We start from the raw sequence: 27,432 nt of genomic DNA, 5'->3' as shown, positions 1-27,432 counted from the left end.
CTCTTTCTGAAAGAAAATGTCAAGTACATGTTCTTCAATTCCTGTTTAATATACACTAGATACATTGTTTATTGAGTTTTGCAAGAAGCCTTCTCTTCCGCAAATGGATGCATTACCAATTTATTGTTAGTTGCATAGTCATATCAACTTACTAATGCATTTGATATCCAATAATGTTTCACATGGATGTTTGTCTGATTTGCCTATGTAGTTGTATTTGTAGATGGGAGTAGTTATTTTGGCACTTTAGTATTTTCTCTCATGCAATTTTGACCATATATGTTATGCTAATTTCATTTATTGCTGATCCGTAATACTTTGTGATCCAGTTATCATCTTATGATGGAAAATCTAGGAGAATTTCAATTCCCGTAGGACTACATGACGGTATCAATTAAGATTATTTCAAATTCAGGTCAAAACTTGAATTATATTCTAATTGTTAATGCTTCATGAAAACTCATGTAATATTGATCATTGGCTGTAAATGGAATATTGCGAACATCATGCTCAATGTACCCTTTTTTTTTTGGTAAAACACAACACAAGTTCAAAATAAGATTATTGTGGCATTATTCTTTCCCGTTGCAACGCATGGGCATTATCCTAGTTCAATACATAATATTATTACTAATATTAACTTATATTATGGATACAATGATCATCATAAAATAAAATATAGCTTTAAGTTTTATAGAAAGGATAATAAATAAATAAATATCAAACATCGTCATTATTGTTTCCTTTAGCAGGGCTGTTCCTTTGTAATTGCTACAACAATCACTCATAACGTCAGAAGTATCACCTAACAAATTAGGTTGCCGCGGCTGCTGCAGCTATACAGAAAGCTGAAGTGAACAAGTCGGACTTTTGACAATTTTTTTTTTCTTCCGTTGCGACGCACGGGCATATTTGCTAGTTTACATCTAATAAGCATATTCTAATTTGCATTATCCTCGTCGATCAAGGGAATCCAACCTCGATTACCCATATACAGTTGCAGGTTTGAACAGTAATATACTACCCAGTAGCTTATTCACTCTGTCCTAGTTATAAACCCACAGCATTAGGTCCGATTACAACACTACCGTGGCCACTAACGTTGGTTCCAATTACCAATGCCTCAAATCACACAAACTAACACTATTCAAGTGCATCCATCAATCACCCAAACTAACACTATTCAAATGCATCAAAGCAGACTTCATTTTGGTCCAATTGCTCTTAGGAATGCAAAGAACAGAACATCACACGAACTTTGACAAAGAAACTGTGAGACGCTAGAAGCCTACCTCACCGTTCCGCTCTGCACCAAGCCTCTCCGCCACTTAATTGTTTCCTTAAACGGTGCTATAAAAAACCTGACCACTTATTTGTTTCCTTCTCAGCCCTCAAGGAATTGATTTGTGGCGGCCGGCCCTCAAGATAATAGCTATTTCTTCCCTGACTCTCTACCCTAGCGGGTCATTCCTTGAGTGTTAGCCACCAGGAGTTATTTCCTTGGCAATTTTGGCTTTTCATGAGGGTTTTCGACCCTCAAGGATATTTTGTTTTGTGGTTGTGGGATCTTTTATATATATACTCTGCAACTGGCTACAAAATAACTTATTCTGTAGCCACTTTGAGTTACGATAATTATTATGCTAATTTACATGATTATAGTAACTCCTTACTAAGTGGTTTACTATAATGTTACGGTAAATATCTCGTAACGTAATTATCGTAAATATGTATTCACTTTATCGTAAATTAAGTATAAAAAATATCGTAAATAGAGGTGGCTACAGAATAACTTATTTTGTAGCTGGCTACTGAATATACTCTCCTATTTTGTAGCTGGCTACTGAATATACTCAGTTATTCAGTAGCCAGCTACAAAATAAGTTATTCTGTAGCCACCTCCATTTATGATAATTTTATATACTAATTTACGATAATGTTAATACATATTTATGATAGTTGGGTTACTATAACACGTGGGGATATTTACCATACCGTTATAGTAAACCACTTAGCAAGGAGTTACTATAATCTCGTAAATTAACATAGTAATTATTGTAACTCAAAGTGACTATAGAATAAGTTATTTTATAGCCAGTTACAGGGTAATAGCGCTCTCTCTCTCTCTCTCTCTATATATATATATATATATATATATATATATATATATATATATATATGAAGCAAATGGAGCTTTAGGCGCACATGATTGGCAAAGTAATAAGTTTACAATAATATTGTAGCTTCCTATACAAGTTTAGTTAAGAAATTCTAGGTCTCAAATTTTCCTTTTATTGGACAATTTGCACCACATAAATTCAAAACAAAGTTTAGAAATCATTGATAATTACTAAATTCGTTCTAAATTGTAGTTTGTTTGACTTTTTTGACCTCAAGTTTGACTACCCGTCTTATTCAAAAATTTGTGTAAAATATCACTTATTTTGTTGCGGCTTGCTTTATTAACAAAAGCTCTTCAAAAATGACTTAAATTTGATTATGTTGACATATTTTTTTTGAATAAGACGAGTGGTCAAACTTGAGGTCAAAAAAAAGTCAAACGAACTATAATTTGGAACGAAGGGAGTACAACTTTGTTATAGACCATGTTAATATTTGAGATCGTTTGAAAATTCTAAAATTAATTTTTCAAATCCTGAGAAATTATTGGTAATATAAACAGAACTTGTCAACTACAAAATCGTAGATCACATCGATCTCTATATGTTCGGTATAAAGTTTGTCTTCATCTAAGTTTATATGAAAAAATTATATACGGCTACTATTTCTAGAGGTAGACTTCTTAAGAATATCGTCTCTATTAATCGATCTCTAGAGACGGCGCCCTTAAAATGCCGCCTCTGTAGTAGGTGTTTTAGACGACCCTTGACCAACAGCTAAATCCTAATGATCGATCTTATCTTTTTTTTTTTCCTGCTCCCCAATCATGTACCGTTATTCTAGATTTCCCTGTCCACTCCACTCCCGCTGGTTCTACCGTCCATTCTTTTGCAGACTCGGTCCAGCCAATCGAAAATCGAAAGGTGAGTATACTAGTACGTGACATGAAAGCAACAGAACATACTATCCTCTCTGTGCGTTCTGCACTTTCTGCTAGAACAATCAGTCTGTTCGTTTCGGCTGAAACGATCGTGGATTATTACCGCTGGCTGGTTTGGTGTGAGAGAAAAATACTGTTCTGGCTTATAATCCACGATCGTTTACGACCAAACGAACAGGCTGAATGATGATATCATTGATACGAGACTACGAGAGAGTGGCGGAGGCTTGGCAGCCGCCACACCTGAAACATATATAAGAAAAAACGGAATATATGTAGTATATATCAAAAATATTCTGCTTGCATGGGTGTTTTCTATCACCCACGGGTGATAGCTCACCCTCCCCCAAAACGGGGGAGCAGGCACCAAGGTGGCCACCCAGAGCTGCTTCTTTTGCTCGGACCAAACCAAAAGCAGATTCCCCATCCTCCCCAGCGCCCTCTCCTTTTTCACTCTGTCTGGGGACGGTGCTTTTGTTAGGGGATCACAGCAACAAGCCCACTGTGTCGCTTTTAGATGTTTGATTGATAAACTTTAGGTGATATTATTTTCTAAAACACAAAACTAATTAGCATTTTTGTTTGCATCATATTATTTGTATAATGGAGAAGAATGATACTAAATGATTCGGTTCAGCAAACAAGGTATAATCGCATGAATTAGTCCTTAATCATTTAAGGAATGCAGAGCTCCAGATTCTGAAGAATACGTCCGAAGATGCTGATACGGTACCATTCGGTTAGGCAAACAAGAAATATTTTATCAAGCTAACAAGCTTGCTGCCCATTTCAACCTGAAAGAGGAAAGGGGGCAAAAAAAAAATGCGTTTGATATAGTCACGTTTCAAAGTTTGTCACATACAAAAAATCACGCATGCAGGATCATCACCAAACTTTTTACATAAAAAATAGAAAGAAACATTCAAACTTTAGCCGAGAAAACCTGCAGAGCCAAATAAAAAAATTAAAACGAAGAAACCAGCCTGAGCTCTTATCTGCAAGTTGTGGAACCCGCCTCATGTATTTTGGTCCCCAAAAATGTCGATGCAGCAGCTGCTCATGCCTCCACCCGCCCACGCTGCATACATAAGACAGATGGCGTAGGCAAGCAGCAGCTCCGGCGCGAGGACTGCTTTTGCTCCAAATTCGGCTTTTGTCAGCTGGTTACCGATTTGAATTTACACAGGCACTGACTTTGATTTGGATGAAGCCCTTCGACTAGTCAACATGTGGACGAATCCGTTTTCAGTAAAAATATCAAGAATCTAACAGTGAAAACCATTTGCTAATCAAATATTATCATAAGAAATATCATGAAAGAACTAAAAAGCATATAGTTTGCATACATGCAATCCTTTATTGACTGCTAAAGTGACGTGAGGGGAGAGAGATGATAGAAATATGAGCCCACGCAGCCCGCCCCCGCAGCGCCGCCCGCCCGCCGCCGCAGCCTTGCCCGCGCAGCCCGCCCGCGCAGCGCCGCCCGCCCCTCCCCAGCCTTGCCCGCGTCCGTCTTGGAAGGAGAAGGAGGAGGAGGTACTAGGAAGAAGAAGAATGAAGAAGAAGAAGGAAGAAGAAGGAAGAAAAAGGAGGAAGAAGGAGAAGAAAAAGGAAGAAGAAGGACGCGGGCCGCGCCCCGCCCCCAGCCCTAGCCACCGCCGTCGCCATGGTCGCCTTCAGCCGCCCCCTCGTCTCCGTGAAGGCCCTGGAGGGCGACATGGTGACCGTCGCGCCCGGCATCGCCCTACCGCCCGTCTTCGGGGCACCGTTACTCTGGCACTTCATTTATCCTCAGAATGGGGTTGACGGTGGAGCAGCAGATGGCGGCGGGGCAGTTTGCCGCAGCCCAGAAGACTTGGACGGACCAACTCGACTTGATAGACTCCCAGAGTAACGGTGTGGTACGTACTTGTTTAACCATTAAAACTAACTGTTAATTTGCTTCTGAGTTTTTGCATACTAGCTAGTTCCAGTACGGCAGGCATGGGACAAACTTAGTATTTGATCATACCTGATTCCAGTAGGTGTCTTCTGAGGCATAAGAACTAGTTAACATTAGTTACCTCAGCCATAGATGCAAATGTACAATTGTACATAGAGTATAAGTTCAGTTCTTTTAAAGTAACTACTATAGTAGCCTTTCATTTGACAGACAATACATATTATATTGAACCTACCTAACCTTAAATGAAATTGTAAAACATCAAACACGGAGACGAGCTGGAACATACTCAACAGTGTGGCTCATTAAAATCCTAAAATCTCTGAATCAGAACGGTTTGCCTTCTTACAGAGGAACTTCATTATCTGCTAAACAAAATAAAAGAAAATGAAAAGTAATCTCTTCGTTCCAGTTCATGAAATATTTCGTCAAATTTCATGTCACCTTCAGTACTCAGTATCAGCCTGTTGTAGTTGTGTTGAACTGATAAATGAAGACGTTGTGTTTAACTGATGAAAACGTTGCACTGATGAAAACTCCATGGCTACTCTGAGTTTTCAAAACATGTAATGCAATCTCATTTAATTGGTTTAGTACTGATTACTATCTATTTCTCAACCAAAGAAATCTCATTCAACCCATTGTATTTGTGTTCAACGGATATGGGTGTTGCAGTCAGTTCGTTGCCCTTTTAAATTGTATTTAATATTACCTGAAAGTACAGTTACCCTTGCTAATTGTTGGTAGTAAAAGATAGACAAGGATGGAAATGGTAATTGACTTAAATATTTAACTGCTTATTATATATACTAGGAAACAGATTGACTAATATTGTAGAATAATGTCTCCACAATGCTAAATCAACCATTGCTAGCCAGGGCAGATGGAAACGTTATATATATTTTGGCATAGAGAATACATGCATCAATGTAAATCTTACAGCTTACTGACACAGAATATACTTCAATGTGCCTGGTATCTGACCTAATAGTTTCATTGTCAATAGAGGGACATTAAAATGAAATGGGACAATCCTTTCATACCTCGATCTCAATTCATGTTAGATATAGGTGATCTGCCAGTAAATTTACAATTGAATGTAAAATGTGTGTGCACCTCCATCTTGTCTAGGATATTTCACTTGTCCTCCATGAACATTAACCTACAAAGTAATTCGGCCACCAAAATTTTGAAAAAGATGGCCACTCAATTTTCTTGAGGGATAACTGGATCATGGGGCAGGCGACATCAATGTCTCTGAGATAGAAACAACAAACATATATATTACGAATCTAACATTGGGCCGAACAATAAGGATGGGCTCTTTCAAGTAGTTATCCATTGTTGTAAGCTTAATTATGTTTCAAATCACTAGCTGTGAATCACCAATAGAATTACTTTAATATATCGCCATTGTCATATAGTAATCAATAGCGTGGGACTAGACTACAGGTGAAAATGAGTCACTCGAGATGTTAGCCAGACAATCATTTCACTCCTGTATACTAACTAAGAAATAGTTTCTTTAGATAATGGATAACGTCCAGTTTTATCCCTTGCAAATGAAGGGAATCAGACTTCAGACCAATTATTACAAACATTTGACATAACAGAAACCAGTTTCAACATACAACTCAATCCAGACATTAAAAGATCATCTTTAAGGAAGCAAAGAATTGCAAAGCCACTGCTCCTAATAACGTTTGACACACTTGCATGGACGATGCCTCTTTGTTTTCTTCAAACTGTTACAGTTGACACACCTGCAAATAAGATTTTGATTGGCATCTGCCAAAAATTCTTGTAAGGCGTACTGTAAATGGCACAGCACCCCTCCTGTTAACAAAAGAGGCTTGTTCATTCTCCCCTACCCCCGTGTTTGTACCATCCAATGCAAAGGCCAGTAACTTTAATAGGTGGTCTCAAACCTAAAACTAGGTATACTGCTTGCTAGAAAATTTTGTGGTACATGCAGTCAAAGAATAGATGCTGAGTTTTTGCTTTGAACTAGTGACATTTGGACATCACTACTATGTGATTCAGATTAATATTTTAATCATTTGGAATGTTGGTTATTACAATGAATGCTATATGATGGTTTAAATTATTCCCCAAATTTCCTGAAATACCCCACATCCTAGTGCCATCTGGCCAAATTTGTTTGACTGCATAGTCCTATATTTGTGTATGGTCAGTCTTGTTCAGAATTCAGATTATTTGTTTCAGTCAGCACTTGAAAAGACATGACTGATCCTATCGCTGTTGATTCACTCTGTATATATCAGAAACATCATTTGTTTTGTTGATAACCATGTACCTAACATTACATGTTGGTTTGTTGTAGGAGGCTGCCAAGGTCAAGGCTGCGGGCAAGGCATGGTACAAGACCATGATCTCAGACAGTGACTACACCGAGTTTGAGAACTTCACAAAGTGGCTCGGCGTGACACAGTGATGTTGAACTTGTAATAATAAACTTGTGATGTTGAACTTTGGTGCATTCACAACAGGAAACGGCTGATTTGCCGGGAGCAAAAAAATTTGCCGGGTGCTTTTTATCGGGCACCCGGCAAAGGAATTATTTGCCGGGTGCCAGGCCTGGCGACACCCGGCAAAGAAAGGCCTCCGGCAAAGAAGCCTTTGCCGGGTGCCGGGCACTCGGCAAATTCTAGCCGTCGGCAAAAATTGGTCTTTGCCGGGTGCCGGCCACTCGGCAAAATATGGCCGCCGGCAAAGGTGGCCGGCTTGACGGCGGCCAGCGGCCGTCAGCTTTTGCCGGGTGCCACGCCGTTAGGCACCCGGCAAAGAATTTTTTTATTTTTTTTTTAATTTCTTTGCCGGGTTCCCCATGACCTGGCACCCGGCAAAGGCTTCTTTGCCGGGTGCCCTGGGTGGCACGCGGCAAATTATTATTATTTTTTTGTTTTTTTACCCCATTTTTTTGTGGGGACTTGCTACAGTAAATATATCCCTATTTCAAAATTTGGGATAATTATGAGTTTTTTAACAATATTTCCTTAATTTTTTCCGTTTCATTGAATTTTTCCGACTATTCCAAATTTGAACTGCAGGTACATGAAATAATGGAATTTCGTCATTCAAAAAATAGTATTCATGATATTTAGGCTATGTTGAGGCCGTATGCAGGAAGTGGCATGAAATATCGCGCATCATGTTGTCGTAACATGACGATGTACTCGCGGGGGAAGTTTATTTAAATTATATAAAATCCAAACGATGTCCGAAAATCACGAAAGATGTCTGGGTTTTAGGCAGCCGACGTCGCAACTTGCTCGAAACTTTCTCAAATTTTTACCAGGGCCTCCACATGTGATAACAAGACACATCGACAAGTTTCATGATTTTCGGACATCGTTTGGATTTTATATAATTTAAATAAACTTCCCCCGCGAGTACATCGTCATGTTACGACAACATGATGCGCGACATTTCATGCCACTTCCTGCATACGGCCTCGACATAGCCTAAATATCATGAATACTATTTTTTGAATGACGAAATTCCATTATTTCATGTACCTGCAGTTCAAATTTGGAATAGTCGGAAAAATTCAATGAAACGGAAAAAATTAAGGAAATATTGTTAAAAAACTCATAATTGTCCCAAATTTTGAAATAGGGATATATTTACTGTAGCAAGTCCCCACAAAAAAAATGGGGTCAAAAAAACAAAAAAAAAATAATTTACCGGATGCCACCCAGGGCACCCGGCAAAGAAGCCTTTGCCGGGTGCTAGGTCATGGGGCACCCGACAAAGAAATTTAAAAAAAAAAAAAAATTCTTTGCCGGGTGCCGTCGTCACCTGGCACCCGGCAAAGGCGCATGACTAAAAAGGCCGGCCCGTCCCAACCCTATCCTATTCCAGCAGACCGACCTCGCGCCTGCGGTCCGCAGCCGACGCCGCCGCACTCCGCCGCCGCCGCCCTCGCGCTCCGCTGCGCCCGCGCCTCGCCGGTCCACCGCGCCCGCACCTCTCCCGCGCCTCGCTACTCTGCCGCCCAGTCCCGGCGACCACGCAGCGCCGGCACCGGCAGCCCAGCGCCCGCGCGAGCCACGCCCACGCCCGGCGGCCGGTCAGCGCTCTAGCCCGGATCCGACGGCCCCACGGCCGTGGCCCCGCGGCCGTGGCCCCGCCCCAACGACCCTAGCGGCGCTCGGCCCGGCCGGCGCTCGGCCGGTGCTCCTGCCTGGCCCCGGCGCCCCAGCCTCGCCGGCCGCGGCGACCACGCAGCCCCACCTCGCCGGCCGTCCCCGACGAGGCCGGCTGCCCGTGGTCTGGCCGCCGGGCTCCTCCCACCGCCGGCCAGCAGTAGAGGAGGTAGGTGGAAGAAGGGAGGAGGAAGGAAGAAGAAGAAAAAAAAGGGGAGGAGGAAGAGGAAAAAAGAGAAGGGGAGGAGGAAGAAGAGGAAGAAAGAGAAGGGGGAGGAGGAAGAAGAGGAAGGTGCCGACCCGACCGCCCGTCGATCCCCACGCCGTTCCGACCGGTCGTTGATCCTCGCGCTGCTGCGGTCATCCCCGCCGTCGTCGCTGGCCCTCGCTCTTGCCGTTCTTGCCACCAAGGTAAGCCCTACCCTTATAGTGTTAGTAGTAGTAGTAGTTAGTAGTGTTAGTAGTAGTTAGTTGTAGTGTTAGTAGTAGTAGTTAGTAGTTTTAGTTGTAGTGTTAGTTGTAGTAGTTAATAGTGTTAGTTGTAGGGTTAGTAAATAGTAGTAGTTAGTAAGTAGTAGTGGTTAGTAGTAGTAGTTGTTAATAGTTAAGTAGTTCTTACTATTAGCATTGTTAGTAGTTAAGTAGTTGTTAGTAGTAGTGTTAGTAGTAGTTGTAGGGTTAGTAGTAATTGTTGTTGTACTACTTCAATACTTTTATGTGCATGGAAAGAGAACTAAAGTACATGGCTCCTCTTGATATATTGGTGGTTGTTGGCCTTCGTGTCCATGTTTGGTATATATGTGGTTGTTGGCCTTCGTGCCATGTTTGGTATATATGTGGTTGTTGGCCTTCATGTCATGTTTTTTGCAGGTTTTGGGAACCTCCCCGTGCAGGAGAGGTGCTGCCGAAATTTTGAGTCGACACTAACCATTTTGCCCTTTTTTGCAGGAGGAGGACCTGTGGGAGGGACTCGGTGACCCTGATCGTCTTCGTCGGCGCTGCGGGTCTTCCTGCACCGCGTCGACTCGCCACTGCACCGACTCTCCACCGCCCCGCTACCCGGACCTCACCGCCACCCTAGGTATAACCCCTCTATCCGTATGTGGTTTTTGGTCGCGTAACCTAGTTAGGTGTCTCCCGTTCGAAAGAGATACGGTCGGAGATATGCGGACCTTTGCATATCTGCAACCATATCTATTTTGGATTGTCCACGCTTTTTGGACAGCCCGCGAATGCGTAGTTGAGGTTAGTTTTCATGCTCCGCTCCGGTTCGAGACGGTGTTTCGGCATCACCTCTCCGTTGTTCTCCGGATACACACTCTCCCTTGCAGGACGTGTATCGGGAGAACGGCGGGGAGGTGCTGCCAAAATTCCGTCTTGGATAGGAGCGGAGCATGGAAACTAACCTCATCTACGCATTCGCGGGTGGGATTAGGACCTATCCTCACCTATTAGAGAGTAGGGACACCGCGTAGATGCAATTGATGGTCACCTGTGGTGATGTTATATATGCTAGAGGATGGAGGACCGTCAGTGGATGTACACGGGCCGGACAAGTCAGGGTGATGCCAGCTATGAATGGATGCAGAAGACCGATCGTTTCTTGAATCGTGCATTTGGCAAGGCCGCAAAATTCCCAAAAATGGCTTTGTGTCCCTGCAGCAAGTGTGGTAACAGGAGAATGCTAGACAAGGAACTCATGGGTACACATCTGCACAAGAATGGGTTTACGCCGAACTACACTCGGTGGGTCCACCATGGTGAAGCCGATCGTATGAGAGAGGAGGTGGTGAGACAACGCGTCGATGCTTTCGATGCTGATGCCGGGGTAGCAGACATGGTAGATGACGTTCACCAAGCACAGTTTGCTGAAGGACGTGAGGAGGCAAAGATGCAGGTAGCCGTAGATGCGTTCAAGTACATGATGGACTCGACACAGAAACCCCTTCACGCTCATTCTGAGGTCTCCCAGCTGGATGCCATAAGTCACTTGATGGGGTTGAAGTCCGATTTAAACTGGAGTCGAGAAGGCTTCGATAAGGTGTTGGCCATGGTTGGCACCCTGCTTCCAAAAAACCACGTGTTGCCGAAGACCATGTACGAGGCACACAAGCTCCTTAAAGCACTGAAGATGCCATATGAGCGGATACATGCTTGTCCGAACGGGTGTGTCCTATTTCAGGAAGAACTCAAGGAGGCAAAGTATTGTCCGAAGTGTAAAGCCTCCAGGTTCCTGGAGGTAGAGTCTGGTGACGGTGGTGGCCAGAAGACCCAGCTTAAGATACCCGCCCGAGTCCTACGGCACCTTCCCTTCGTGCCGAGGATTCAAAGGCTATTCATGACCGAGGAAACCACAAAACAGATGACGTGGCACAAGAATGGCAAACGCTACCATCCTGACAAGATGGTGCATCCATCTGATGGTGAAGCATGGACCAGCTTTAATGACAAGCATCGTTTGAAATCCGATGAGGCTCTTAATGTACGTGTTGCGCTGGCAACAGATGGGTTCAATCCTTATGGCATGATGTCTGCCCCTTACACATGTTGGCCCATGTTTGTTATCCCCCTCAATCTCCCCCCTGGCGTCGCCTTTCAATGACATAACATGATCTTGACGTTGATAATTCCCAGGCACCCAGGGAGTAAGATGGGTGTGTTCATGGAGCATGTGATTGATGAGTTGATCAAAGCTTGGAATGAAGGGGTATGGACATACGACCGAGCTACAAAGGAAAGCTTCAAAATGTACGTCTGGTACTAGTACTCCATGCATGACTTCCTGGCGTATGGGTTATTCAGCGCCTAGTGTGTTCACGGGAAGTTCCCATGCCCAATATGCCAGGAAGCTGTGAGGTTCATTTGGTTGAAGAAGGGTGGTAAGTATTCGTCGTTCGATCAACATCGTCAATTCCTAGATTCCAACCATCCATTCTGACAGGACACCAAGAACTTCAGGAAAGGTGTCATAGTCACGGACCCTAGACCGCACTTGAAGACTGGTGCCGAGGTTCATGCTCAGATAGATGCTCTCTTGCCCAATGAAGAAGGTGGTTTTGTGGGATATGGTGAGCAACACATGTGGACTCATAAGTCCGGCTTGACGAGGCTCCCCTATTTCGATGACCTTCTACTGCCCCATAACATTGATGTAATGCACACTGAAAAGAATATCGCTGAGGCACTTTGGGCAACACTCATGGACACTGACAAGTCTAAGGACAACCCTAAGGCTAGAGTGGACCTGGCGACGTTGTGTGATAGACCACAACAAGTGATGCGGCCTCCTGCAAACGGCAAGAACTGGAAAAGGCCTAAGGCCGATTTCATCTTGAAACCCGAACAAAGGAGGGAAGTACTACGATAGATCAAGGCGTTAATGTTCCCTGATGGGTATGCAGCGAACCTGAGCAGGGGAGTGAACTTAGGCACTATGCGAGTCAACGACATGAAGAGTCATGACTACCACGTATGGATTGAGCGGCTTCTTCCGGCGATGGTACGAGACTATGTTATTTTGTAATCGTGTTTTGTTTATTTACTTAGCATCTATTTCTAATACATGTAATGATGTCTTGTTTGTTTCTTTTTAATTGCAGGTGATTGAACAAAGATGGCGGGCGGCAGTGGGCCAAGGAACGTGAACTCGAGGCACCAGAGAGCACGTCAGGACGTAGATGCTGAAGAGAACGCATCGGACGGGAGGAGGCAGAGGGCCAGGAGCAACGGTAGCGGGAGCGGCAGCAGGAGGGGCCGGCCTCCTCTAGTCAGGCCGCATGACGTGCTGGAGGAGCGTCGTACCATGGACTCCTCGGAGGACGAGCAGGTTCTGGCACCGTACCACGGACTCCTCGGAGGCACAGGAGGGCGGCGAGGCCGGAAGTAGTTCCACTGCCTCTGCTGCGGCTAGCCCCTACTTGCGAGGTCCCTCAAAACTCCCTGGGCCTCCGCTTCCTCCCCTACGCCTAGTGATCCGCCCCCAGGGGGACAGGTAACTAACTTTAGATTTAATCACAGCTACTTCATATAACCTGTTGAAAATTGTCAGAGAAACTAATAATGTTTGTTAATGACTTGTGCAGGCACTGGGAGGTTGTGTCGCCTGGTGACTCACGCAACCCCAACCACATCTTGGGGCTTCTGTGTAGGCACTATTACCCCGGCATTGTCATGCACAAGGGGACTGTGGGGCCGGCCAAATCGTGGGACCACTACAAATCTGCCCCCGACGCAGATTATGAAGACAAGCAGGAGCGGGTCAGGAGAGAGTTCTGGGTAAGTCTCGTTCACACAACTTTGATCAATACATCGCATTCATTTGACACTTTTTGACATAATGAATTGATACATTGTGTCTGTCTGCAGACTTTTTTCAGGTGTGAAGAGGGACAGGAGGAGAGGGCGGAGAAGAACTTGGTGAAAAGTGCTAGGAAACGCATCAGCGACATGCACTACGAGGAGCGCCTCACTTGCATCATCAAGTACTACGCCACGCGACTTGGTCAGAAAGTCAGTAAGACACAGGCAAGACAGATGCCTCTGACCCAGGAACAGTACATTGAGGTAAATGAAGAAGAATAATACTAATTCGTTTTGAGATTAAGTAGCTTTCATTTGGTCGTCTTACATCTCAAATTCTTTATGACATGTAGATGATTCCATGGTGGTGCGAGTCCTTTGCCAACTACTGGGAGATGATCGTGGACAGGTGGTTCACAGAGGGTTATATCTAGGAACACGAAGCCCACCGGGAGCGGGCTTTGCAGGCGACAGGCCCCACACACCACCAAGGCAGCCGCAGCCTCGGCGCGTACAAGCAAGCTTGGGTACGTGAATTCATTTTTAGTATTCTGACGCTCCATTCTGCATGTTACTTCTAATCATCTTGTTGTCTTTCTCGTAGTCGGCGTCGCATGGTGGCCAGCCTTTGTCCACGTTCATGGCGTATGGACTAGCCCGCAAGGGAAAGGCGACTTCCGCTGTCACCTTTAGCCCGGATGACCCACCCAAGTCGTACAGCAACCCGAGCGCCCACACCCGTATCAGCTCCTACGCGTCGGACGCAAGGTTGGTCCAGGGGCCAGACTGGGATCCAAGCACCGATGACATTGATGGCACGACTGTCATGAGGATCGGACAGGGCAAGAAGCATGGGAGGTACTGGCTTGGCGATGGCACCCTCGAGTCTGGCTCTGTTCCCTCCCTCTCCCAGATCCGAGTAAGTACCCCGAGTGGAGGCCCGGCCATACGCCAACGGCCGTCCCCTTCACAGCAGCGGGTCGACGCACTCCAGGTTAGTCCAGTTTAACTCTTCGTACATTGATCTTTACATAACTTAGTTACCTTTACATTACTAAAACATTCGATTGAAATGTTGCAGGCCGATAATGAAAGGATGGCTCAGGAGCTGCGGGACCTGGTGACGAGGACCGAGGTGGCCGAGCGGGAAAGACAAGCCGAGCGGGCCGAGCGGGAGAGACAGGCCAAGCAGCTGGCGGAGATTACGATATTCCTGTAGAACTTTGGGCAAGTGAACGGTGTACCTGTAACGATGTTCGCTCCAGCGCCGCCGCCAGTTGTAGCTAGTCCAGTGAGTATGAATCCATATTGCTTCGACTAGTACTTTCATTAGATGACCCACTCTAAGCGCCTGAATATCTTGTCCTTTATGCAGCCTCCGTCGGCGGGTTCGAATGACCCATCTCAGGCGCAAGCAGGCGGTGCCGAGTTTCCTTCACCAGGCACTCAGTTTCCTCCCCACCTTTAGTTTGTATCTCTTTTTCACCGCTTGATGGACATGTGATGCACTGTGATCCACTATCGACTTGTTTCGATGGTAATTGGACCTATTATGTTTGTGATGTCGTGTATGTGAGGTATTGTATTCGCGATGTGATATATATGTGTGGGATTGAGTTTGTGATGAGATGGATGTGATATATATATGCTATATTGTCTTTGTGATGCTTCAGATGTGATATATATCTTTTATATGCTGTGTTTGTGATTATAGAATCAAAAAACAAAATAAAAAAAATTAATTTTTGAGGCTTTGTCGGGTGCCCTGGCCCTGGCACTCGGCAAAGCTGGGAAGAATTCCTAGCTTTGCCGAGTGCCAGGGCCAGGGCACCCGGCAAAGTTTTTTCAAAAAAAAATTCTTTGCCGGGTGCCCCATGACCTGGCACCCGGCAAAGAAATTACGAAAAAAATAAAAAACTCTTTGCCGGGTGCCCCCGCGGTGCGACACCCGGCAAAGAAATTATAAAAAAATAAAAAAACTCTTTGCCTGGTGCCTCCCGGCACGGCACCCAGCAAAGAAAATTTGAAAAAAAATTAAAAAAATCTTTGCCGGGTGCCTCTGACATGGCACCCGGCAAAGCAAGGGATGACGGAGCCGGCGCCGTAACGATCACTTTTCTTTGCCGGGTGCCAGGTTTGCACTCGGCAAAGTCTTTGCCGGGTGCCCAATAAAAAGCACCCGGCAAAGAAATCTTTGCCGACTAATTTTTTGCCGGAGGCTCTTTGCCGAGTGCTGCACCCGGCGAAGGCTTTGCCGAGTGCAAAGTAGCCTTTGCCGGGTGCATTCGGCACCCGGCAAAGCGCCTTAATCCAGTAGTGATTTGTGATGGATTTTCGATGGATTTATTAAATATGCATGTGCTTGTGATATATAATGCATGTTGTTGATATAGATGTGATGATTGATGTGTGTGTGTGTGTATATATATATATATATATATATATATATATATATATATATATATTGTCTGTAACAATGGAATGTAAAAAAAAATTGCAATTCTCGGGGTCTTTGCCGAGTGCCATGGGCAAGGCACTCGGCAAAGATTTTTCAAAAAAAAATATAAAATTTCTTTGCCGAGTGCCTTGCCGCAGCACTCGGCAAAGTATTTTTTTTTAAAAAAAATTCAGAAATTCTTTGCCGAGTGCCTGGGCAAGGGCACTCGGCAAATTTTTTAAAAAAAAAATAAAAAAAAACTCTGCCGAGTGCCTGGGCAGGGGCACTCGGCAAAGTACTTTTTTTTAAAAAAAATAAAAAACTACTTTGCCGAGTGCCTGGGTTGGGGCACTCGGCAAAGTAATTTTTAAAAAAAATAAAAAAAAATTGCCGAGTGCTGGGTCGGGCACTCGGCAAAATAACCGTTAATGGCCGGCGCCGCAACGGCCGAAAATATTTTGCCAAGTGCCGCCCCAAGCACTCGGGAAATTTTTTTTATATTTTGCCGAGTGCCCCGATAAAAAGCACTCGGCAAAGACCCTTTGCCAAGAAAAATTTTGCCGAGCGGACTTTGCCGAGTGCTACACTCGGCAAAGCATTTGCCAAGTGCAAAGGGCTCTTTGCCGAGTGTAAAAACACTCGGCAAAGCCGCGGCCTCTAGCAGTGACAGGATACTCGTTGTTGGAATGACCCATCCGTTGCTGGCCCGGTGCTGCCCACATGCTTGTCTTGGATTTTGCACAAAAGGTGAAACAGTGCTCCCTTAGCTTAATTTGTAATTTGTTCAACTACAGAATTATAACAAAGCATACATATTTACCAATCTTGAAGGCTTGAATTTTTTCCCGCTGCTCACTTGTCCATTTCGTATATTGATTGATGCTTTAGTGATCTTGTTAATTACCAACAATGGTTATTTAATACATATTTTAGCTCCTAATCTTCATTCCTGAGGCCGACTATTTCATGCAAAATTCAGCTTCAGGGTATTCCATTACTGGTTAATGCACCATATATACGTTTGTAGATGGAATTTTACACCTTACTCAGGATTGATATGATCTCATTATAGAATGTTGTAACGATTTGGATGAGTTATTCAGATTTGATATGGTTCAGATGAGGCTATTGTTGTGGATTAGTATTGGAATTATTACAACGATTTAGTAGTAACTAGTTATTTGTGTTCACAGGACATTATTTGCGATTAGACTATATGGTGGGGTTAGACCCTGTCCACGTAAATAGAATTCAGGGTCCTTGCTTGCGGCACTGCCTAAATCTAAATGATTTTTGCATTTATAATATGCCTGGGTTTCTTGCTATTTATTTAGAGCACACACTTTTTTCATTTTAGTATTGATCCATTTTCTGATAAAACCCCATAGGCAACTGAACCATGCAATGGTTTTCGTGCAGCTCAACTTCAGTTACCAGATTGAATAACAATGGATACCAGATAACTAAGGGAAAGGTTATTTGAAACCACATTTATTTAAATTGAAACATTTCACTGTCACCTTTCAATGTTGCTCCTATGGTAACATGACGTTATAACATTCAGGAGCTCAATCGATTAGCAGGAACAGATGAACTTGTGAATTTGTCAGGGTTTATGTAGCCTATAACACTAGGTCACATTTCTTTCTTGGTAGAATGGGTTAAGATGACACATTTGCTTATGAAATAGTTTTCATCAAGTTCATTTCATGATTGGTGTATTTCTGTGTTGACATTTAGAAGAGTCATCCTTTAGACCTTTACCATGCTCTGTTTATTTGGTCATATGTTGCTAGGAATTCTATTTGTAATCTGATCATTGAGTCTTTAGAGTTCAAGTTTAGCAGGTCTAATTGTTTTTCGAAGGTTCATGCCTTGCAGAAGGCCTAAATGTTAATTCTGTAATTTTGGTCCTTGTATCTGATGTGAAAATGGAATCATTGCTTTGTCAGGCTTCTAAAAATTGTGTGCAGCACTGCAAGAATAGGAGATATTATAAATAAATCTGAACTTACCTTTATCATGCAAATATAATAGTTAGCCTTTAATAATTCAGAGCTGCTTTTCATTTCCAATCTCTCCAATTTCGATTTATTTTGTTCTTTCTTGCTTCAGGGTTTGGACTACAGCTCATTTCTTTTTCTCTATGCAATGCCGAATTTCTAGAAGCCATTTCTGTGTAGGGCTGTGGTGTTAGGGCCTTCAGTGGTGGACTGGTTGTTGTTTGGCACAGCAAGTTTCTGAAACATTGGTGTGTAATCTGTGACACCCTAAAATTTTTCTCTTTTGAAAATAGGTTTAAAATGATTTATTTCTGAATTTTGTGCTCATGAAAACATAGGAAAATAAATTTTTTTATTAATTTAAAATTTATCATAAGGTAGCAACATGTATGTGCATTCATGCTGCTGCATAATATTTTGTATTGCTTGGTTTGAAGTCAGATTTTAAATTGAGTTGAATTTGCATTTTGAAATTGCTTTGGAAAAATTGGAAAAAAAGAAAATGAATTTCCCTTCTTTCCCCTTTCCCCAGCCCGTAGTCCTGCTTTCGCGCCGTGGCTGTTTCTCCGCGCCGGCCCGCTCACGCCCCGCGTCCCTTTGCTTCAGCATGGCCTAGCTCTCCTTCAGCTCTCCCGTGGCCGTTCCAGCGGCGTTGGCCCGTTACTTCCCCTCCGTAGGCCGCCGCTCTCTCTCCGCTCTTGGGCCGCACCGGCGCGTTTTCCCTCCTCCGCACGGGCCGAAGCTCAGCAAGACAGCCCGGTTCTCAGTTGCGCCCGCGCCACGCGCTCTCCTTTCCTTCCGCTGACAGTTGGGCCCCAGCTGTCAGGGCCTTCTCCTTCCTTCGCATCGTGTCCGCCTCGGGCACGACTAAGCCGACGCCGTCCGTGTCCGGCTCCGCTACGCCGCAGGTGCCGTGCCGCCCAAGTTCCCGTGCCTCATAAATACCGCTCGAGCCTGCGCCGCCTCCCTATCCCGCCTTGCAGCAAGTTTACCGCCTCGCATCGAGCTCGCAGCCGCTTAGACCTAGCGCCGCTGTCGACCATCCCGAGCCGACCGCCGTCGTAGCTTCTCCGCTTGTTTCTTCGGTTTCGGTGAGTTCCCCATCCTCTCCGCTCTCTCCGGGCTCTCTCCGTTCAAAAAACCGTGCACTATAGGCCCTAATCCAAGAACTCCAGCGAGCTTTCTTCGTCCGGCCATGGCGCCGCCGCCATTCACCTCGCCGCTGGCCGCCTACACCCGCCCGATCGAATCCCGGTCGTCCAAATCTAATCCAGCGGCCCATATCGAAGGATACCCCTTCGCTGTGAGATTTGCAAAAAACCCCTTACAATTAATTGAATCTTAACCCGCGGTCCAAAGCGCAATCACAGATTACGTTTTCTTCTTTGGAAAGCGTAGTTCCTTCGGTTTTGATCCAAAATACGTTTTCACCTATTTACAGTTTTGCCACTAATTTGGTTTTAGCCATAAAATCTCCGTTTTAACTCCGATTTGACCCGTTCAACTTGCGTTAGGTTCGTAATTTTATAATCTACATGTTCATACTACTGTTAAGTAAGTTTTCAACTTTTAAAATTCGAGGTTAGATTTAATCTATTATTTTACTAAAGGAAATCTTGTTTAATTCATATCTTCTACGTTTTAGTTTCGAATTGACCCGTTCAAGTTGTGCTAGATTCATTACAATGAGATCTACGTGTTAGTGACAATGTTTATCATGTCACTAATACTAGAATTTCATGGCTTAACTTCTAATTTGGATAATAATTATGCAACTAGATTTTTTAAATAAAATATGACTTGTTTTATTTTAGTTTTATAATTCAAATCTAAATTTGAATTAATTCAATTTATATAAGATTTTATATAGTTAAAACACATGAAGCTTATAGTTTTATATTTTCTCTTATAAGCAAATCTATCGGTAGATGTATCTTTTTCAACGTAGCTCCGATTAGCGTGCCTCTCGCGACTGTGTTTGTAGCGATGCGTAGAATCGTGGTTCAAACTCTTTTACTTATTTTTCTATGATTGGTGTACTGTTCTGATTTAGTTCTATTGTTTGCTTCGTGTATGATTGTATGGATGCTTGTGTGGTGCTTTATAATTACGTCTAGTCGGTGAGATATACGTGGTGATCAAGAAGAAGAAGAAGAACATTGAAGATTAAAGCTTACCAAAAGATCGGTATTTTAAGGCAAGTATAGCATGGGATCTTCCTTGTTGTCCTATACACCTTTAATCATTTAATTCATACTGCATGTGTTTACCTTGACTGCCACTAAGGATTTCCTAGTACTTTGTACCTTGTGCCTTGATACCTATGGGGTATTGCATTGGGTAGTATGATGCTAGTGCTCAACTACAACCATGATCTTGTAACTTAACTAATGGAATATGCAATAAACATTAAAAGATGCTTTTTAGCAACATGGAACAAGGGGGCTAGAGCATTGGGTTGTTTTTATGGTGCTCTAGATTCCTCTCCCTAAGGACTTATCTGTAAGTGATCATTCGGGACTTACAGTACAGCTGTGAGGGCTATATGGCTCTGGCTTTAGCTCAGTATGAGGACCTTTTCTAGCTTGTTAGTGGTTACCTTTATGGCATAAGAGGGGCTCCGGTTTGTATGATCTCAGCCTGCCAAGAGGGTGCACTTTGGTTTCTTTGTATTTTGTTAGTTACTCCTTGGAGGGGGTTCATGCTTACTGATGGGGAAACCTTAGCGACCCTAACTTGTTAGACGAACCTTTGAAAGGCTTCATAGTGAACCCTGTCGACCTTCTTTGGTAGTGGGTCAAGAGGCTCGTGACCTCGAACGAAAGGGTAAATCACGACTCACAATGAAAGTGTACAACCTCTACAGAGTGTAAAACTGGTATATCAGCCGTGCTCACGGTCACGAGCGGCCTTGGAACCCTTATGGAATAGATGATGAACACTAATGATACAGATGATGAAGATGCTCACTAATTGTCGGTGCAGAAAGTGACCAACACGTAAATATTTGTAGTTTTACCGTACGTTGTGATCAGAGGTGGCCTAGCACTCAATGACATATGGTTTATACTGGTTCAGGCAACATGCCCTATGTCCAATTTGAGTCGGTCGGTGACTTTATTCCTGAGTCTAGGTGCTCGAAGTTTACAGTGGGGTTACAAACGAGAAGGAGAAAGATGGGGGGTACAAGAGGTCCGGTCGGACTCCGGTCTGAAGGACCGAGAGGGATAGGAGCTCCGCTATGTGCTAAGAGTTCGAGTGTGTGCTCAAGGTCTGAACCTGGTGGTTCTGTTGTGGTGTGTTGAATCGATGTAAGCGAACTGATCCCCCTTTTGGGAGAAAGCGTATCCCCCTTTATAGATGAAGGGGATGGCCTTACAAGAGAGAGAGAGTACGTGTGCTAAGTCTTGTTGCCCACACTGTCGGGTACAAGATGATTGTAGATGCCCACAATACTGTTAATGTCAGATGCATGTGGGAGGTTGCATCGTCTTCTTCTAGTATGGCAGATGTCGTTGCCTGCTATACTGTTGATGTCCAGAGGCATGTGAGGGGTTTTACCGTGTTCGCCTGGTAAGGTAAATGTCGGCGCCCACAACACTGTTGATGCCCAGAGGCATGTGGGGGGAGCCTTGCCATGTTTGTCGGGTATGGGAGTTGATGTCGCCTACAACACTATAGGGCAAATGTCGGCGCCCACAACACTGCTTGGGCTCTGATATGCTAGGAAGGTCGTAGGATACCCTTCTAACATGCCGTGTTGGTACTGTTTCTGCAGGTGTACAGAGTACATTCCTCGGTATTATGGTTGACTTGGGTGGCCTTACTTTTTTCGTCCGTTCCCTGGTCCTCACTGAGTGGGCATCCCCAATCGGTTGGTCCCAGTCAGCTCTGATTGTACCAGTTAAAGAAGAGCTGTAAGAAGGGGTTCGGCGCATCCTTGGTCAGAGACACGGGTCGGAGTCAGAGAGTAGTGTTCGGCCATGGTCGGAGAGGCCGTCCGTAGGTGGGCTGGTGTTGGAAGCGAGCGCTGTTCATTCTTTGTGAGGCCTTCTGATCAGAAAGGTGGGCCGGGGTCGGAAGTGGGAGCCGTTCCTCCTCGGCTAGGCCTTCCGGTCGGAGATTGGATTGCCCAGGAGTTGTGCATCGTTTGCAACCTTGTTTGCTAGGCCGAGCCTTTGTTAGGAAGTTGGTCCATGAGAGACCCTGAGTTTATGAACCCGACTGGAGCCCTCGAGCCCCCAAGCGATTCGGGTAGAATCGTCTGGGGGGATTTCTGTCTTGACGGTGGATGCGCGCAAGCGCACCCGTGGGTGTAGCCCCCGAGCGATTCGGTTAGAATCGTCTGGGGGGTTTTTCATGTTTTGCTAGTGGGGGGGGGTTGTTTTGTCAGCGAGTGCATGTGAGTGCACCCTCGGGTGTAGCCTCTGAGCCCTCGGGTGATTTGGGCTGAATCGCCTGGGGGGTTTTGTTAGCGGGCAGTTTAGGGATCGATGCGGTTTTTAGGGATGGAGCGAGGCAGAGCTCGCAGATCCTGGCATTGGGCACACACGCTAGGCGTAGCTGAGGCTGTTTTAGGGATCGGGCGATACGGAGTCGCGGATCCTAGCGTCGGGCACACACGTCAGGCGCAGCTGAGGCAGTTTTAGGGATCGGGCGATACGGAGTCGTGGATCCTGGTGTCGGGCTCATGCGTCGGCTGTAGTCGATAGTTTGGGGATCTTGAGCCCCTGAACCCTGTTGGGCTTCATTAGGTTCGGTTGAGTTTTGTGCGTTACCCCGTCCGCAGTTTCTCGCAACCGGAGGGGCTGAGCTGACGTCGCTTGCCTCGATGGCTCGGGCTCGAGTGACGCGCTTGGTGAGCTCGCTAACGGGTATGATCGAGTGAAATCTGGGTCCGTCATTTGTGACGGGGTCAGCATAGCCCTCATGTGACATTCCACTGTTCCTTAACATACAACCCAGCAGATGCCTGGGTCGTTCCGGAGACCGACCCGGGGGGCATGCTGGCCTCCTCTCAAAGGAGATTCTGTGGGTTTGGCAGAGGTTTAGGATTGAATGAGAAGGTTGAGATAACCCTTTCTGCTTCGGGGCAGACCAGGCGAGGGCCGCTTGGGGCTCATCTGCGTTTTCTCCCCTGGCTCTGTTTGACGCGAGGCAGCCTCAAGCCCTTCGTGGGCGGCCTTCAAACCTTGGTCGGTTGTTGCTCATGTTGAATGAGGCAACTGCCGCTTCGTGATGCAACACGGAGCATTGTGATGCATTTAACCACATATGCGATGCCTTAGCCCCCGAGCCCCTAGGGTGATTCGGGTAGAATCGTCTGGGGGGCGCGGGTATATGGAATGAATGAATGCGTGCATGGAAGAATGAATGATATAAAGAAATAGTGGGGTTGGTAATGTTACCTTGATGACTCGAGTGATGTGGTTTGAAGAGCTCCAATCAGAAATGTACGATCGAGAACCATGCTCATCATTCGTGATGGAATTGGCATGGCCCACATGGGGCGTCCCTTTGCTCCTTACCTATCTCTTGGTGTTTTCCTAGGCTATTTGATTGACTTTAGGAAGCTCGATGGTCTATCTTGGGTGGAGATCCCGTAGTTGGGCCTTTCCAAGTCCCGCCTTGTTTCTCGTGATTCGTGATGGAATTGGCACTTTGTTTCTCGTGCCCGGTCATGTGGTAGTGGTGGGCCATACCTGGGCTACGTCCGGTCTGACCAGGCACCGTTTCGTCAGGCAGGTTGCGTCCCATCGGTCAGGGTGCATCCCGTCGTTTCCCATCCGCATTGAATGCGGGAAGGGAGGGTTTCTCGCCCCAATCTTTTTGCCTTTCCTTGACTGCTCTGCCTCTTCTTTAAATAGGGGAAGCGAGAAGGAAAGGAGAACTCATAGACCTGTTCGTAATTCTAGAGCACGATGTCAAGTTGGAGGTCCCCCAACGTAGATAAGATGGTGCTGGCCACCTCTACCGAGAAGGGGCTGGTTCCGCCAAAGGAGGTGGCGCACTGGAGGGTGCCGTACGTCGCTGGCTTTGTCACCGTCTATGAGGCTTTCGTCGGGATGGAGCCGCACGTGGACTCCTTCCGACGAGTCTTCTCCAGGCAAGCCTTGTTGGGGTGGAAGACGTTTGGGACTACGCCGGTGGGAGGTTTCACCCTTGCAGCTACTCAGGTTGGCCAATTCATAAAGTTTGATGAGATATCTTCTAGCCATGGCGGCCATATCTCGGTGGGCAGCGTTCCTTTCCAGGAGCTGCCTCGACTACATGAGAAGGGCAAGAGCTCCATGTTCTTCTACTGAGCATCTATGGGTGTGACGCCCTTGAGGTACCCGTTGTGCTCACTAAAGTTGAGGGAGTGGAATCGGGTGGGGCCCTTGCGGCGGCGGTTATGTCCGGCGGCATGTGTCGTGGCCTCACCTTTGGCATCAGCTGATGCCGCCGGGCGGCCATAGTAGTATTTAGAGTAGAAGCAGTCAGCAAATGTAATCGTTAAGTTTGCGGGGGAGCTCCCGTGTGAACAATTTTTGTATCAATAAATACATCAGTTCTGTTTTGTGGTAGAATCACTATCCGTTCCTTGTTTCTTATCCTGGCATAGCTTTATTTTTATCCTTTCTTTTTCGCACCTACCCATTCGTTCCATAGGCTGCAACTTTTAAGAACTTGGGCATGGCCTGCGAGGCTTAGCTGCTCGTAACCATAGGTCATGGCGGGGTGCGTTCAGTCGGGAGTAAGAAACAAAGTCACATAGGGTAATCAAAGGAATGGAATGCCCTTTCGTTTGGGCAAAAAGTTTTTTACCATGTGATAGTAAAAAAGAGAGGTAGTATTTAGTATTGTACCCTCATGGAGCCCCCGACCCGGGCTAAAAGTGTTCAGGCTGGGGTGCTTTACAGGAGCAAGTGTTGAATAAAAACGGTAAGACCAAATTTAAGAGAAAAAACGACGTAGCTATTCAATGTTCCAAGTGTTGGTGAGAACGTTGCTGTTGTTGTCCTTCAGTCAGTGGGCACCCGGTCGGATCACTTTGGCCACCATATAAGGACCTTCCCATGGTGGGGAGAGTTTGTATTTCTCCTTTGTTGATTGGGTCCTTCAGAGTATGAGATCACCGACTTCGAGGATCCTCCCTCTGATCTTCCTTTCGTGGTACCTACGGAGAGTTTGCTGGTAGCGAGCAGAGCGGATGATGGTCATCTCGTGGGCCTCTTCAAGCAGGTCGACTGCGTCTTGCTGAGCCTCTGTGGCTCGGTCGTGGTTGAATGCCTTCACTCTTGGGGCGTCGTGGTCGAGGTCGAAGGGCAGCACCGCTTTAGTTCCATAGGCCAGGAAGAAGGGTGTGAACCCTATGGATCGGTTTGGGGTCATTCTCAAGCTCTAGAGGATCGCTGGGACCTCTGCAACCCATCGCCCAGCGTACTTGTTGAGTTGGTCAAAGATGCGTGGCTTAAGTCCTTGGAGGACCATGCCATTGGCACACTCGACCTGACCGTTAGTACGTGGATGTCCGACCGAGGCCCAGTCGATCCTGATGCCGTATCCATCACTGAAGTCCAGGAACTTCTCGGTGAAGTTAGTTCCATGGTCAGCGATGATACAGTTAGGAAAGCCGAACCCATAGATGATGTCGAGGAAGAATTTGATCGCCTCTTCCGAGCGGATGTTGGGGATGGGCTTCGCCTCTATCCACTTGGTGAACTTGTCGACTGCTATGAGCAGGTAAGTGAAGCCGCCCAGGCCCTTTTTGAGGGGTCCTACCATGTCGAGGCCCCAGACCACGAACGGCCAGGTGATGGGGATGGTTTGGAGCTCCTATGCTAGCAAATGTGTTTGCCGAGCATAGAACTGGCATCCTTCACACCTGCGGATGACCTCCTCTGCATCTCGTAGTGCGGTGGGCTAGTAAAAACCTTGGTGAAAGGCTTTTCCGACCAGCGACCTTGGGGCTGCATGATGTTCGTAGATTCCGGCATGAACCTCGAGGAGGAGCTGTTTCCCTTGGTTGGTGGGGATGCACTTCATGTCCCTGATGGACTTCGCTTGTAGAGTTCGTCACCGATGGCGACGAACGTCTTAGCGCGTTGAGCGATTTGTCAAGCTTCAATCCTTTTGGGTGGAGGAACCTCCTCGAGGAGGTAGGCGAGTAGCGGTGCTCGCTAGTCGGTTTGATCGAGTGCCTGTACGGCGATGTCGGCGGGCGACATCGTCATGGAGGCACTGGGGTTGGAGCCCCCGAGCGCCGGTTTGGCCTTGGGGTCGAAGCCCCCGAGCATCAGGTTGGCATTGGGCTCGTGGAGATCATTGATGTAGACTCCGCTTGGAGACGGATCCCGCCTGGCGGCCAATTTTGTGAGAAAATTGGTTGCATCATTGTCCTTTCGGAGGACATGATGTAGCTTGATCCCCTAAAATTTTTCCTCAAGCTTGTGCACCTCCTGGCCGTATGTTGCCATGAGGGGGATTTTGCAGCAGGATTCCTTCATGACTTGATCAATGACCAGCTCCGAGTCACCACGAACGTATAGTCGTGTAGCACCGAGCCCGATGGCGATGTGCAGTCCGTTGATGAGGGCCTCGTATTCCACGGTGTTGTTTGAGGCTAAGAAATGGAGGCAAATGGCGTAGCGGAGCCTACTCCCGTTCGGGGAGATCAGAACCACTCTAGCCCCCAAGCCGGGCGCCATTATGGACCCGTCGAAGTACATTGTCTGGTACTCGTGGGTGACGTCTGGGGTCGGTAGATGGATCTCCGTCCATTCAGTGACAAAATCCACGAGAGCTTGAGATTTAATAGCGGTACGGGGGATATACCTAATGTCGTGGCCCATGAGTTCGAGTGCCCACTTGGAGATCCGTCCCACGGCGTCACGGTTGTAGACATTGTCTCCAAGCGGGTATGAAGTGACGACCGTGACTTCGTGGTCAGTGAAGTAGTGCAGGAGCTTCCGGGTCACCATCAGCATGGCGTATACGAGTTTTTGCACCTGGGATACCAGACCTTGGGGTCGGTGAGTACCTCTCCGATGAAGTATATGGGTCACTGGACCTTAAGGCGGTTTCTCGGCTCCTCCCTTTTGATGACTAGGGTGGTGCTCACCACATGGTTGCTCGCTACGACATAGAGGAGGGGTTCTCCCCATTTGGGAGTGACGAGGATTGGGGCCAATGTCAGTGACGCTTTGAGGCTCTCCAGAGCCTGCTAAGCTTCCTCAGTCCAGAAGAAGGCGTCCGTGTTTTTGAGGAGCTCATAGAACGGCATCCCCCGTTCGCCGAGCCAGGTGATGAACCAGCTTAGAGCAGCTAGATAGCTAGCGAACCTTTGTACGCCCTTGATGTTGGGTATAGGGCCCATGTTGGAGATGGCCATGATCTTTTCAGGGTTGGCCTCGATGCCGAGCTCGGACACAATGTATCCAAGCAGCTTCCCCTTCGGAACCCCAAAAACACATTTTTCGGGATTCAACTTGATGTGGAACCTTCGGAGGTTCGCAAACATCGTGGCCAAGTTCACGATT

The 27,432-nt window shown here is 46.1% G+C and overlaps 2 protein-coding genes across 2 annotated transcripts; one reads left to right on the top strand and one right to left on the bottom strand.

Moving 5' to 3' along the window:
• Positions 1 to 10,691: 10,691 nt before the first annotated feature.
• Positions 10,692 to 12,779, top strand: LOC136506842 (uncharacterized). The gene is made up of 4 exons (XM_066501752.1): positions 10,692 to 11,701; positions 11,807 to 11,879; positions 12,114 to 12,240; positions 12,772 to 12,779. The coding sequence occupies exons 1-4, from the start codon at positions 10,692 to 10,694 to the stop codon at positions 12,777 to 12,779; spliced, it is 1,218 nt and encodes a 405-aa protein (XP_066357849.1).
• Positions 12,780 to 26,322: 13,543 nt separating this feature from the next.
• LOC136506841 (uncharacterized) lies at positions 26,323 to 26,880 on the bottom strand. The gene has a single exon (XM_066501751.1). It carries the CDS (start codon positions 26,878 to 26,880, stop codon positions 26,323 to 26,325), a length of 558 nt encoding a protein of 185 aa, XP_066357848.1.
• Positions 26,881 to 27,432: the final 552 nt, after the last annotated feature.

This window comes from Miscanthus floridulus, chromosome 15 (genome assembly GCF_019320115.1).
Source record: "Miscanthus floridulus cultivar M001 chromosome 15, ASM1932011v1, whole genome shotgun sequence".
NCBI classification, from domain to species: domain Eukaryota; kingdom Viridiplantae; phylum Streptophyta; class Magnoliopsida; order Poales; family Poaceae; genus Miscanthus; species Miscanthus floridulus.
Note: the sequence above shows the minus strand (reverse complement) of the source record. Positions and strands in the feature narration are given on the sequence as shown.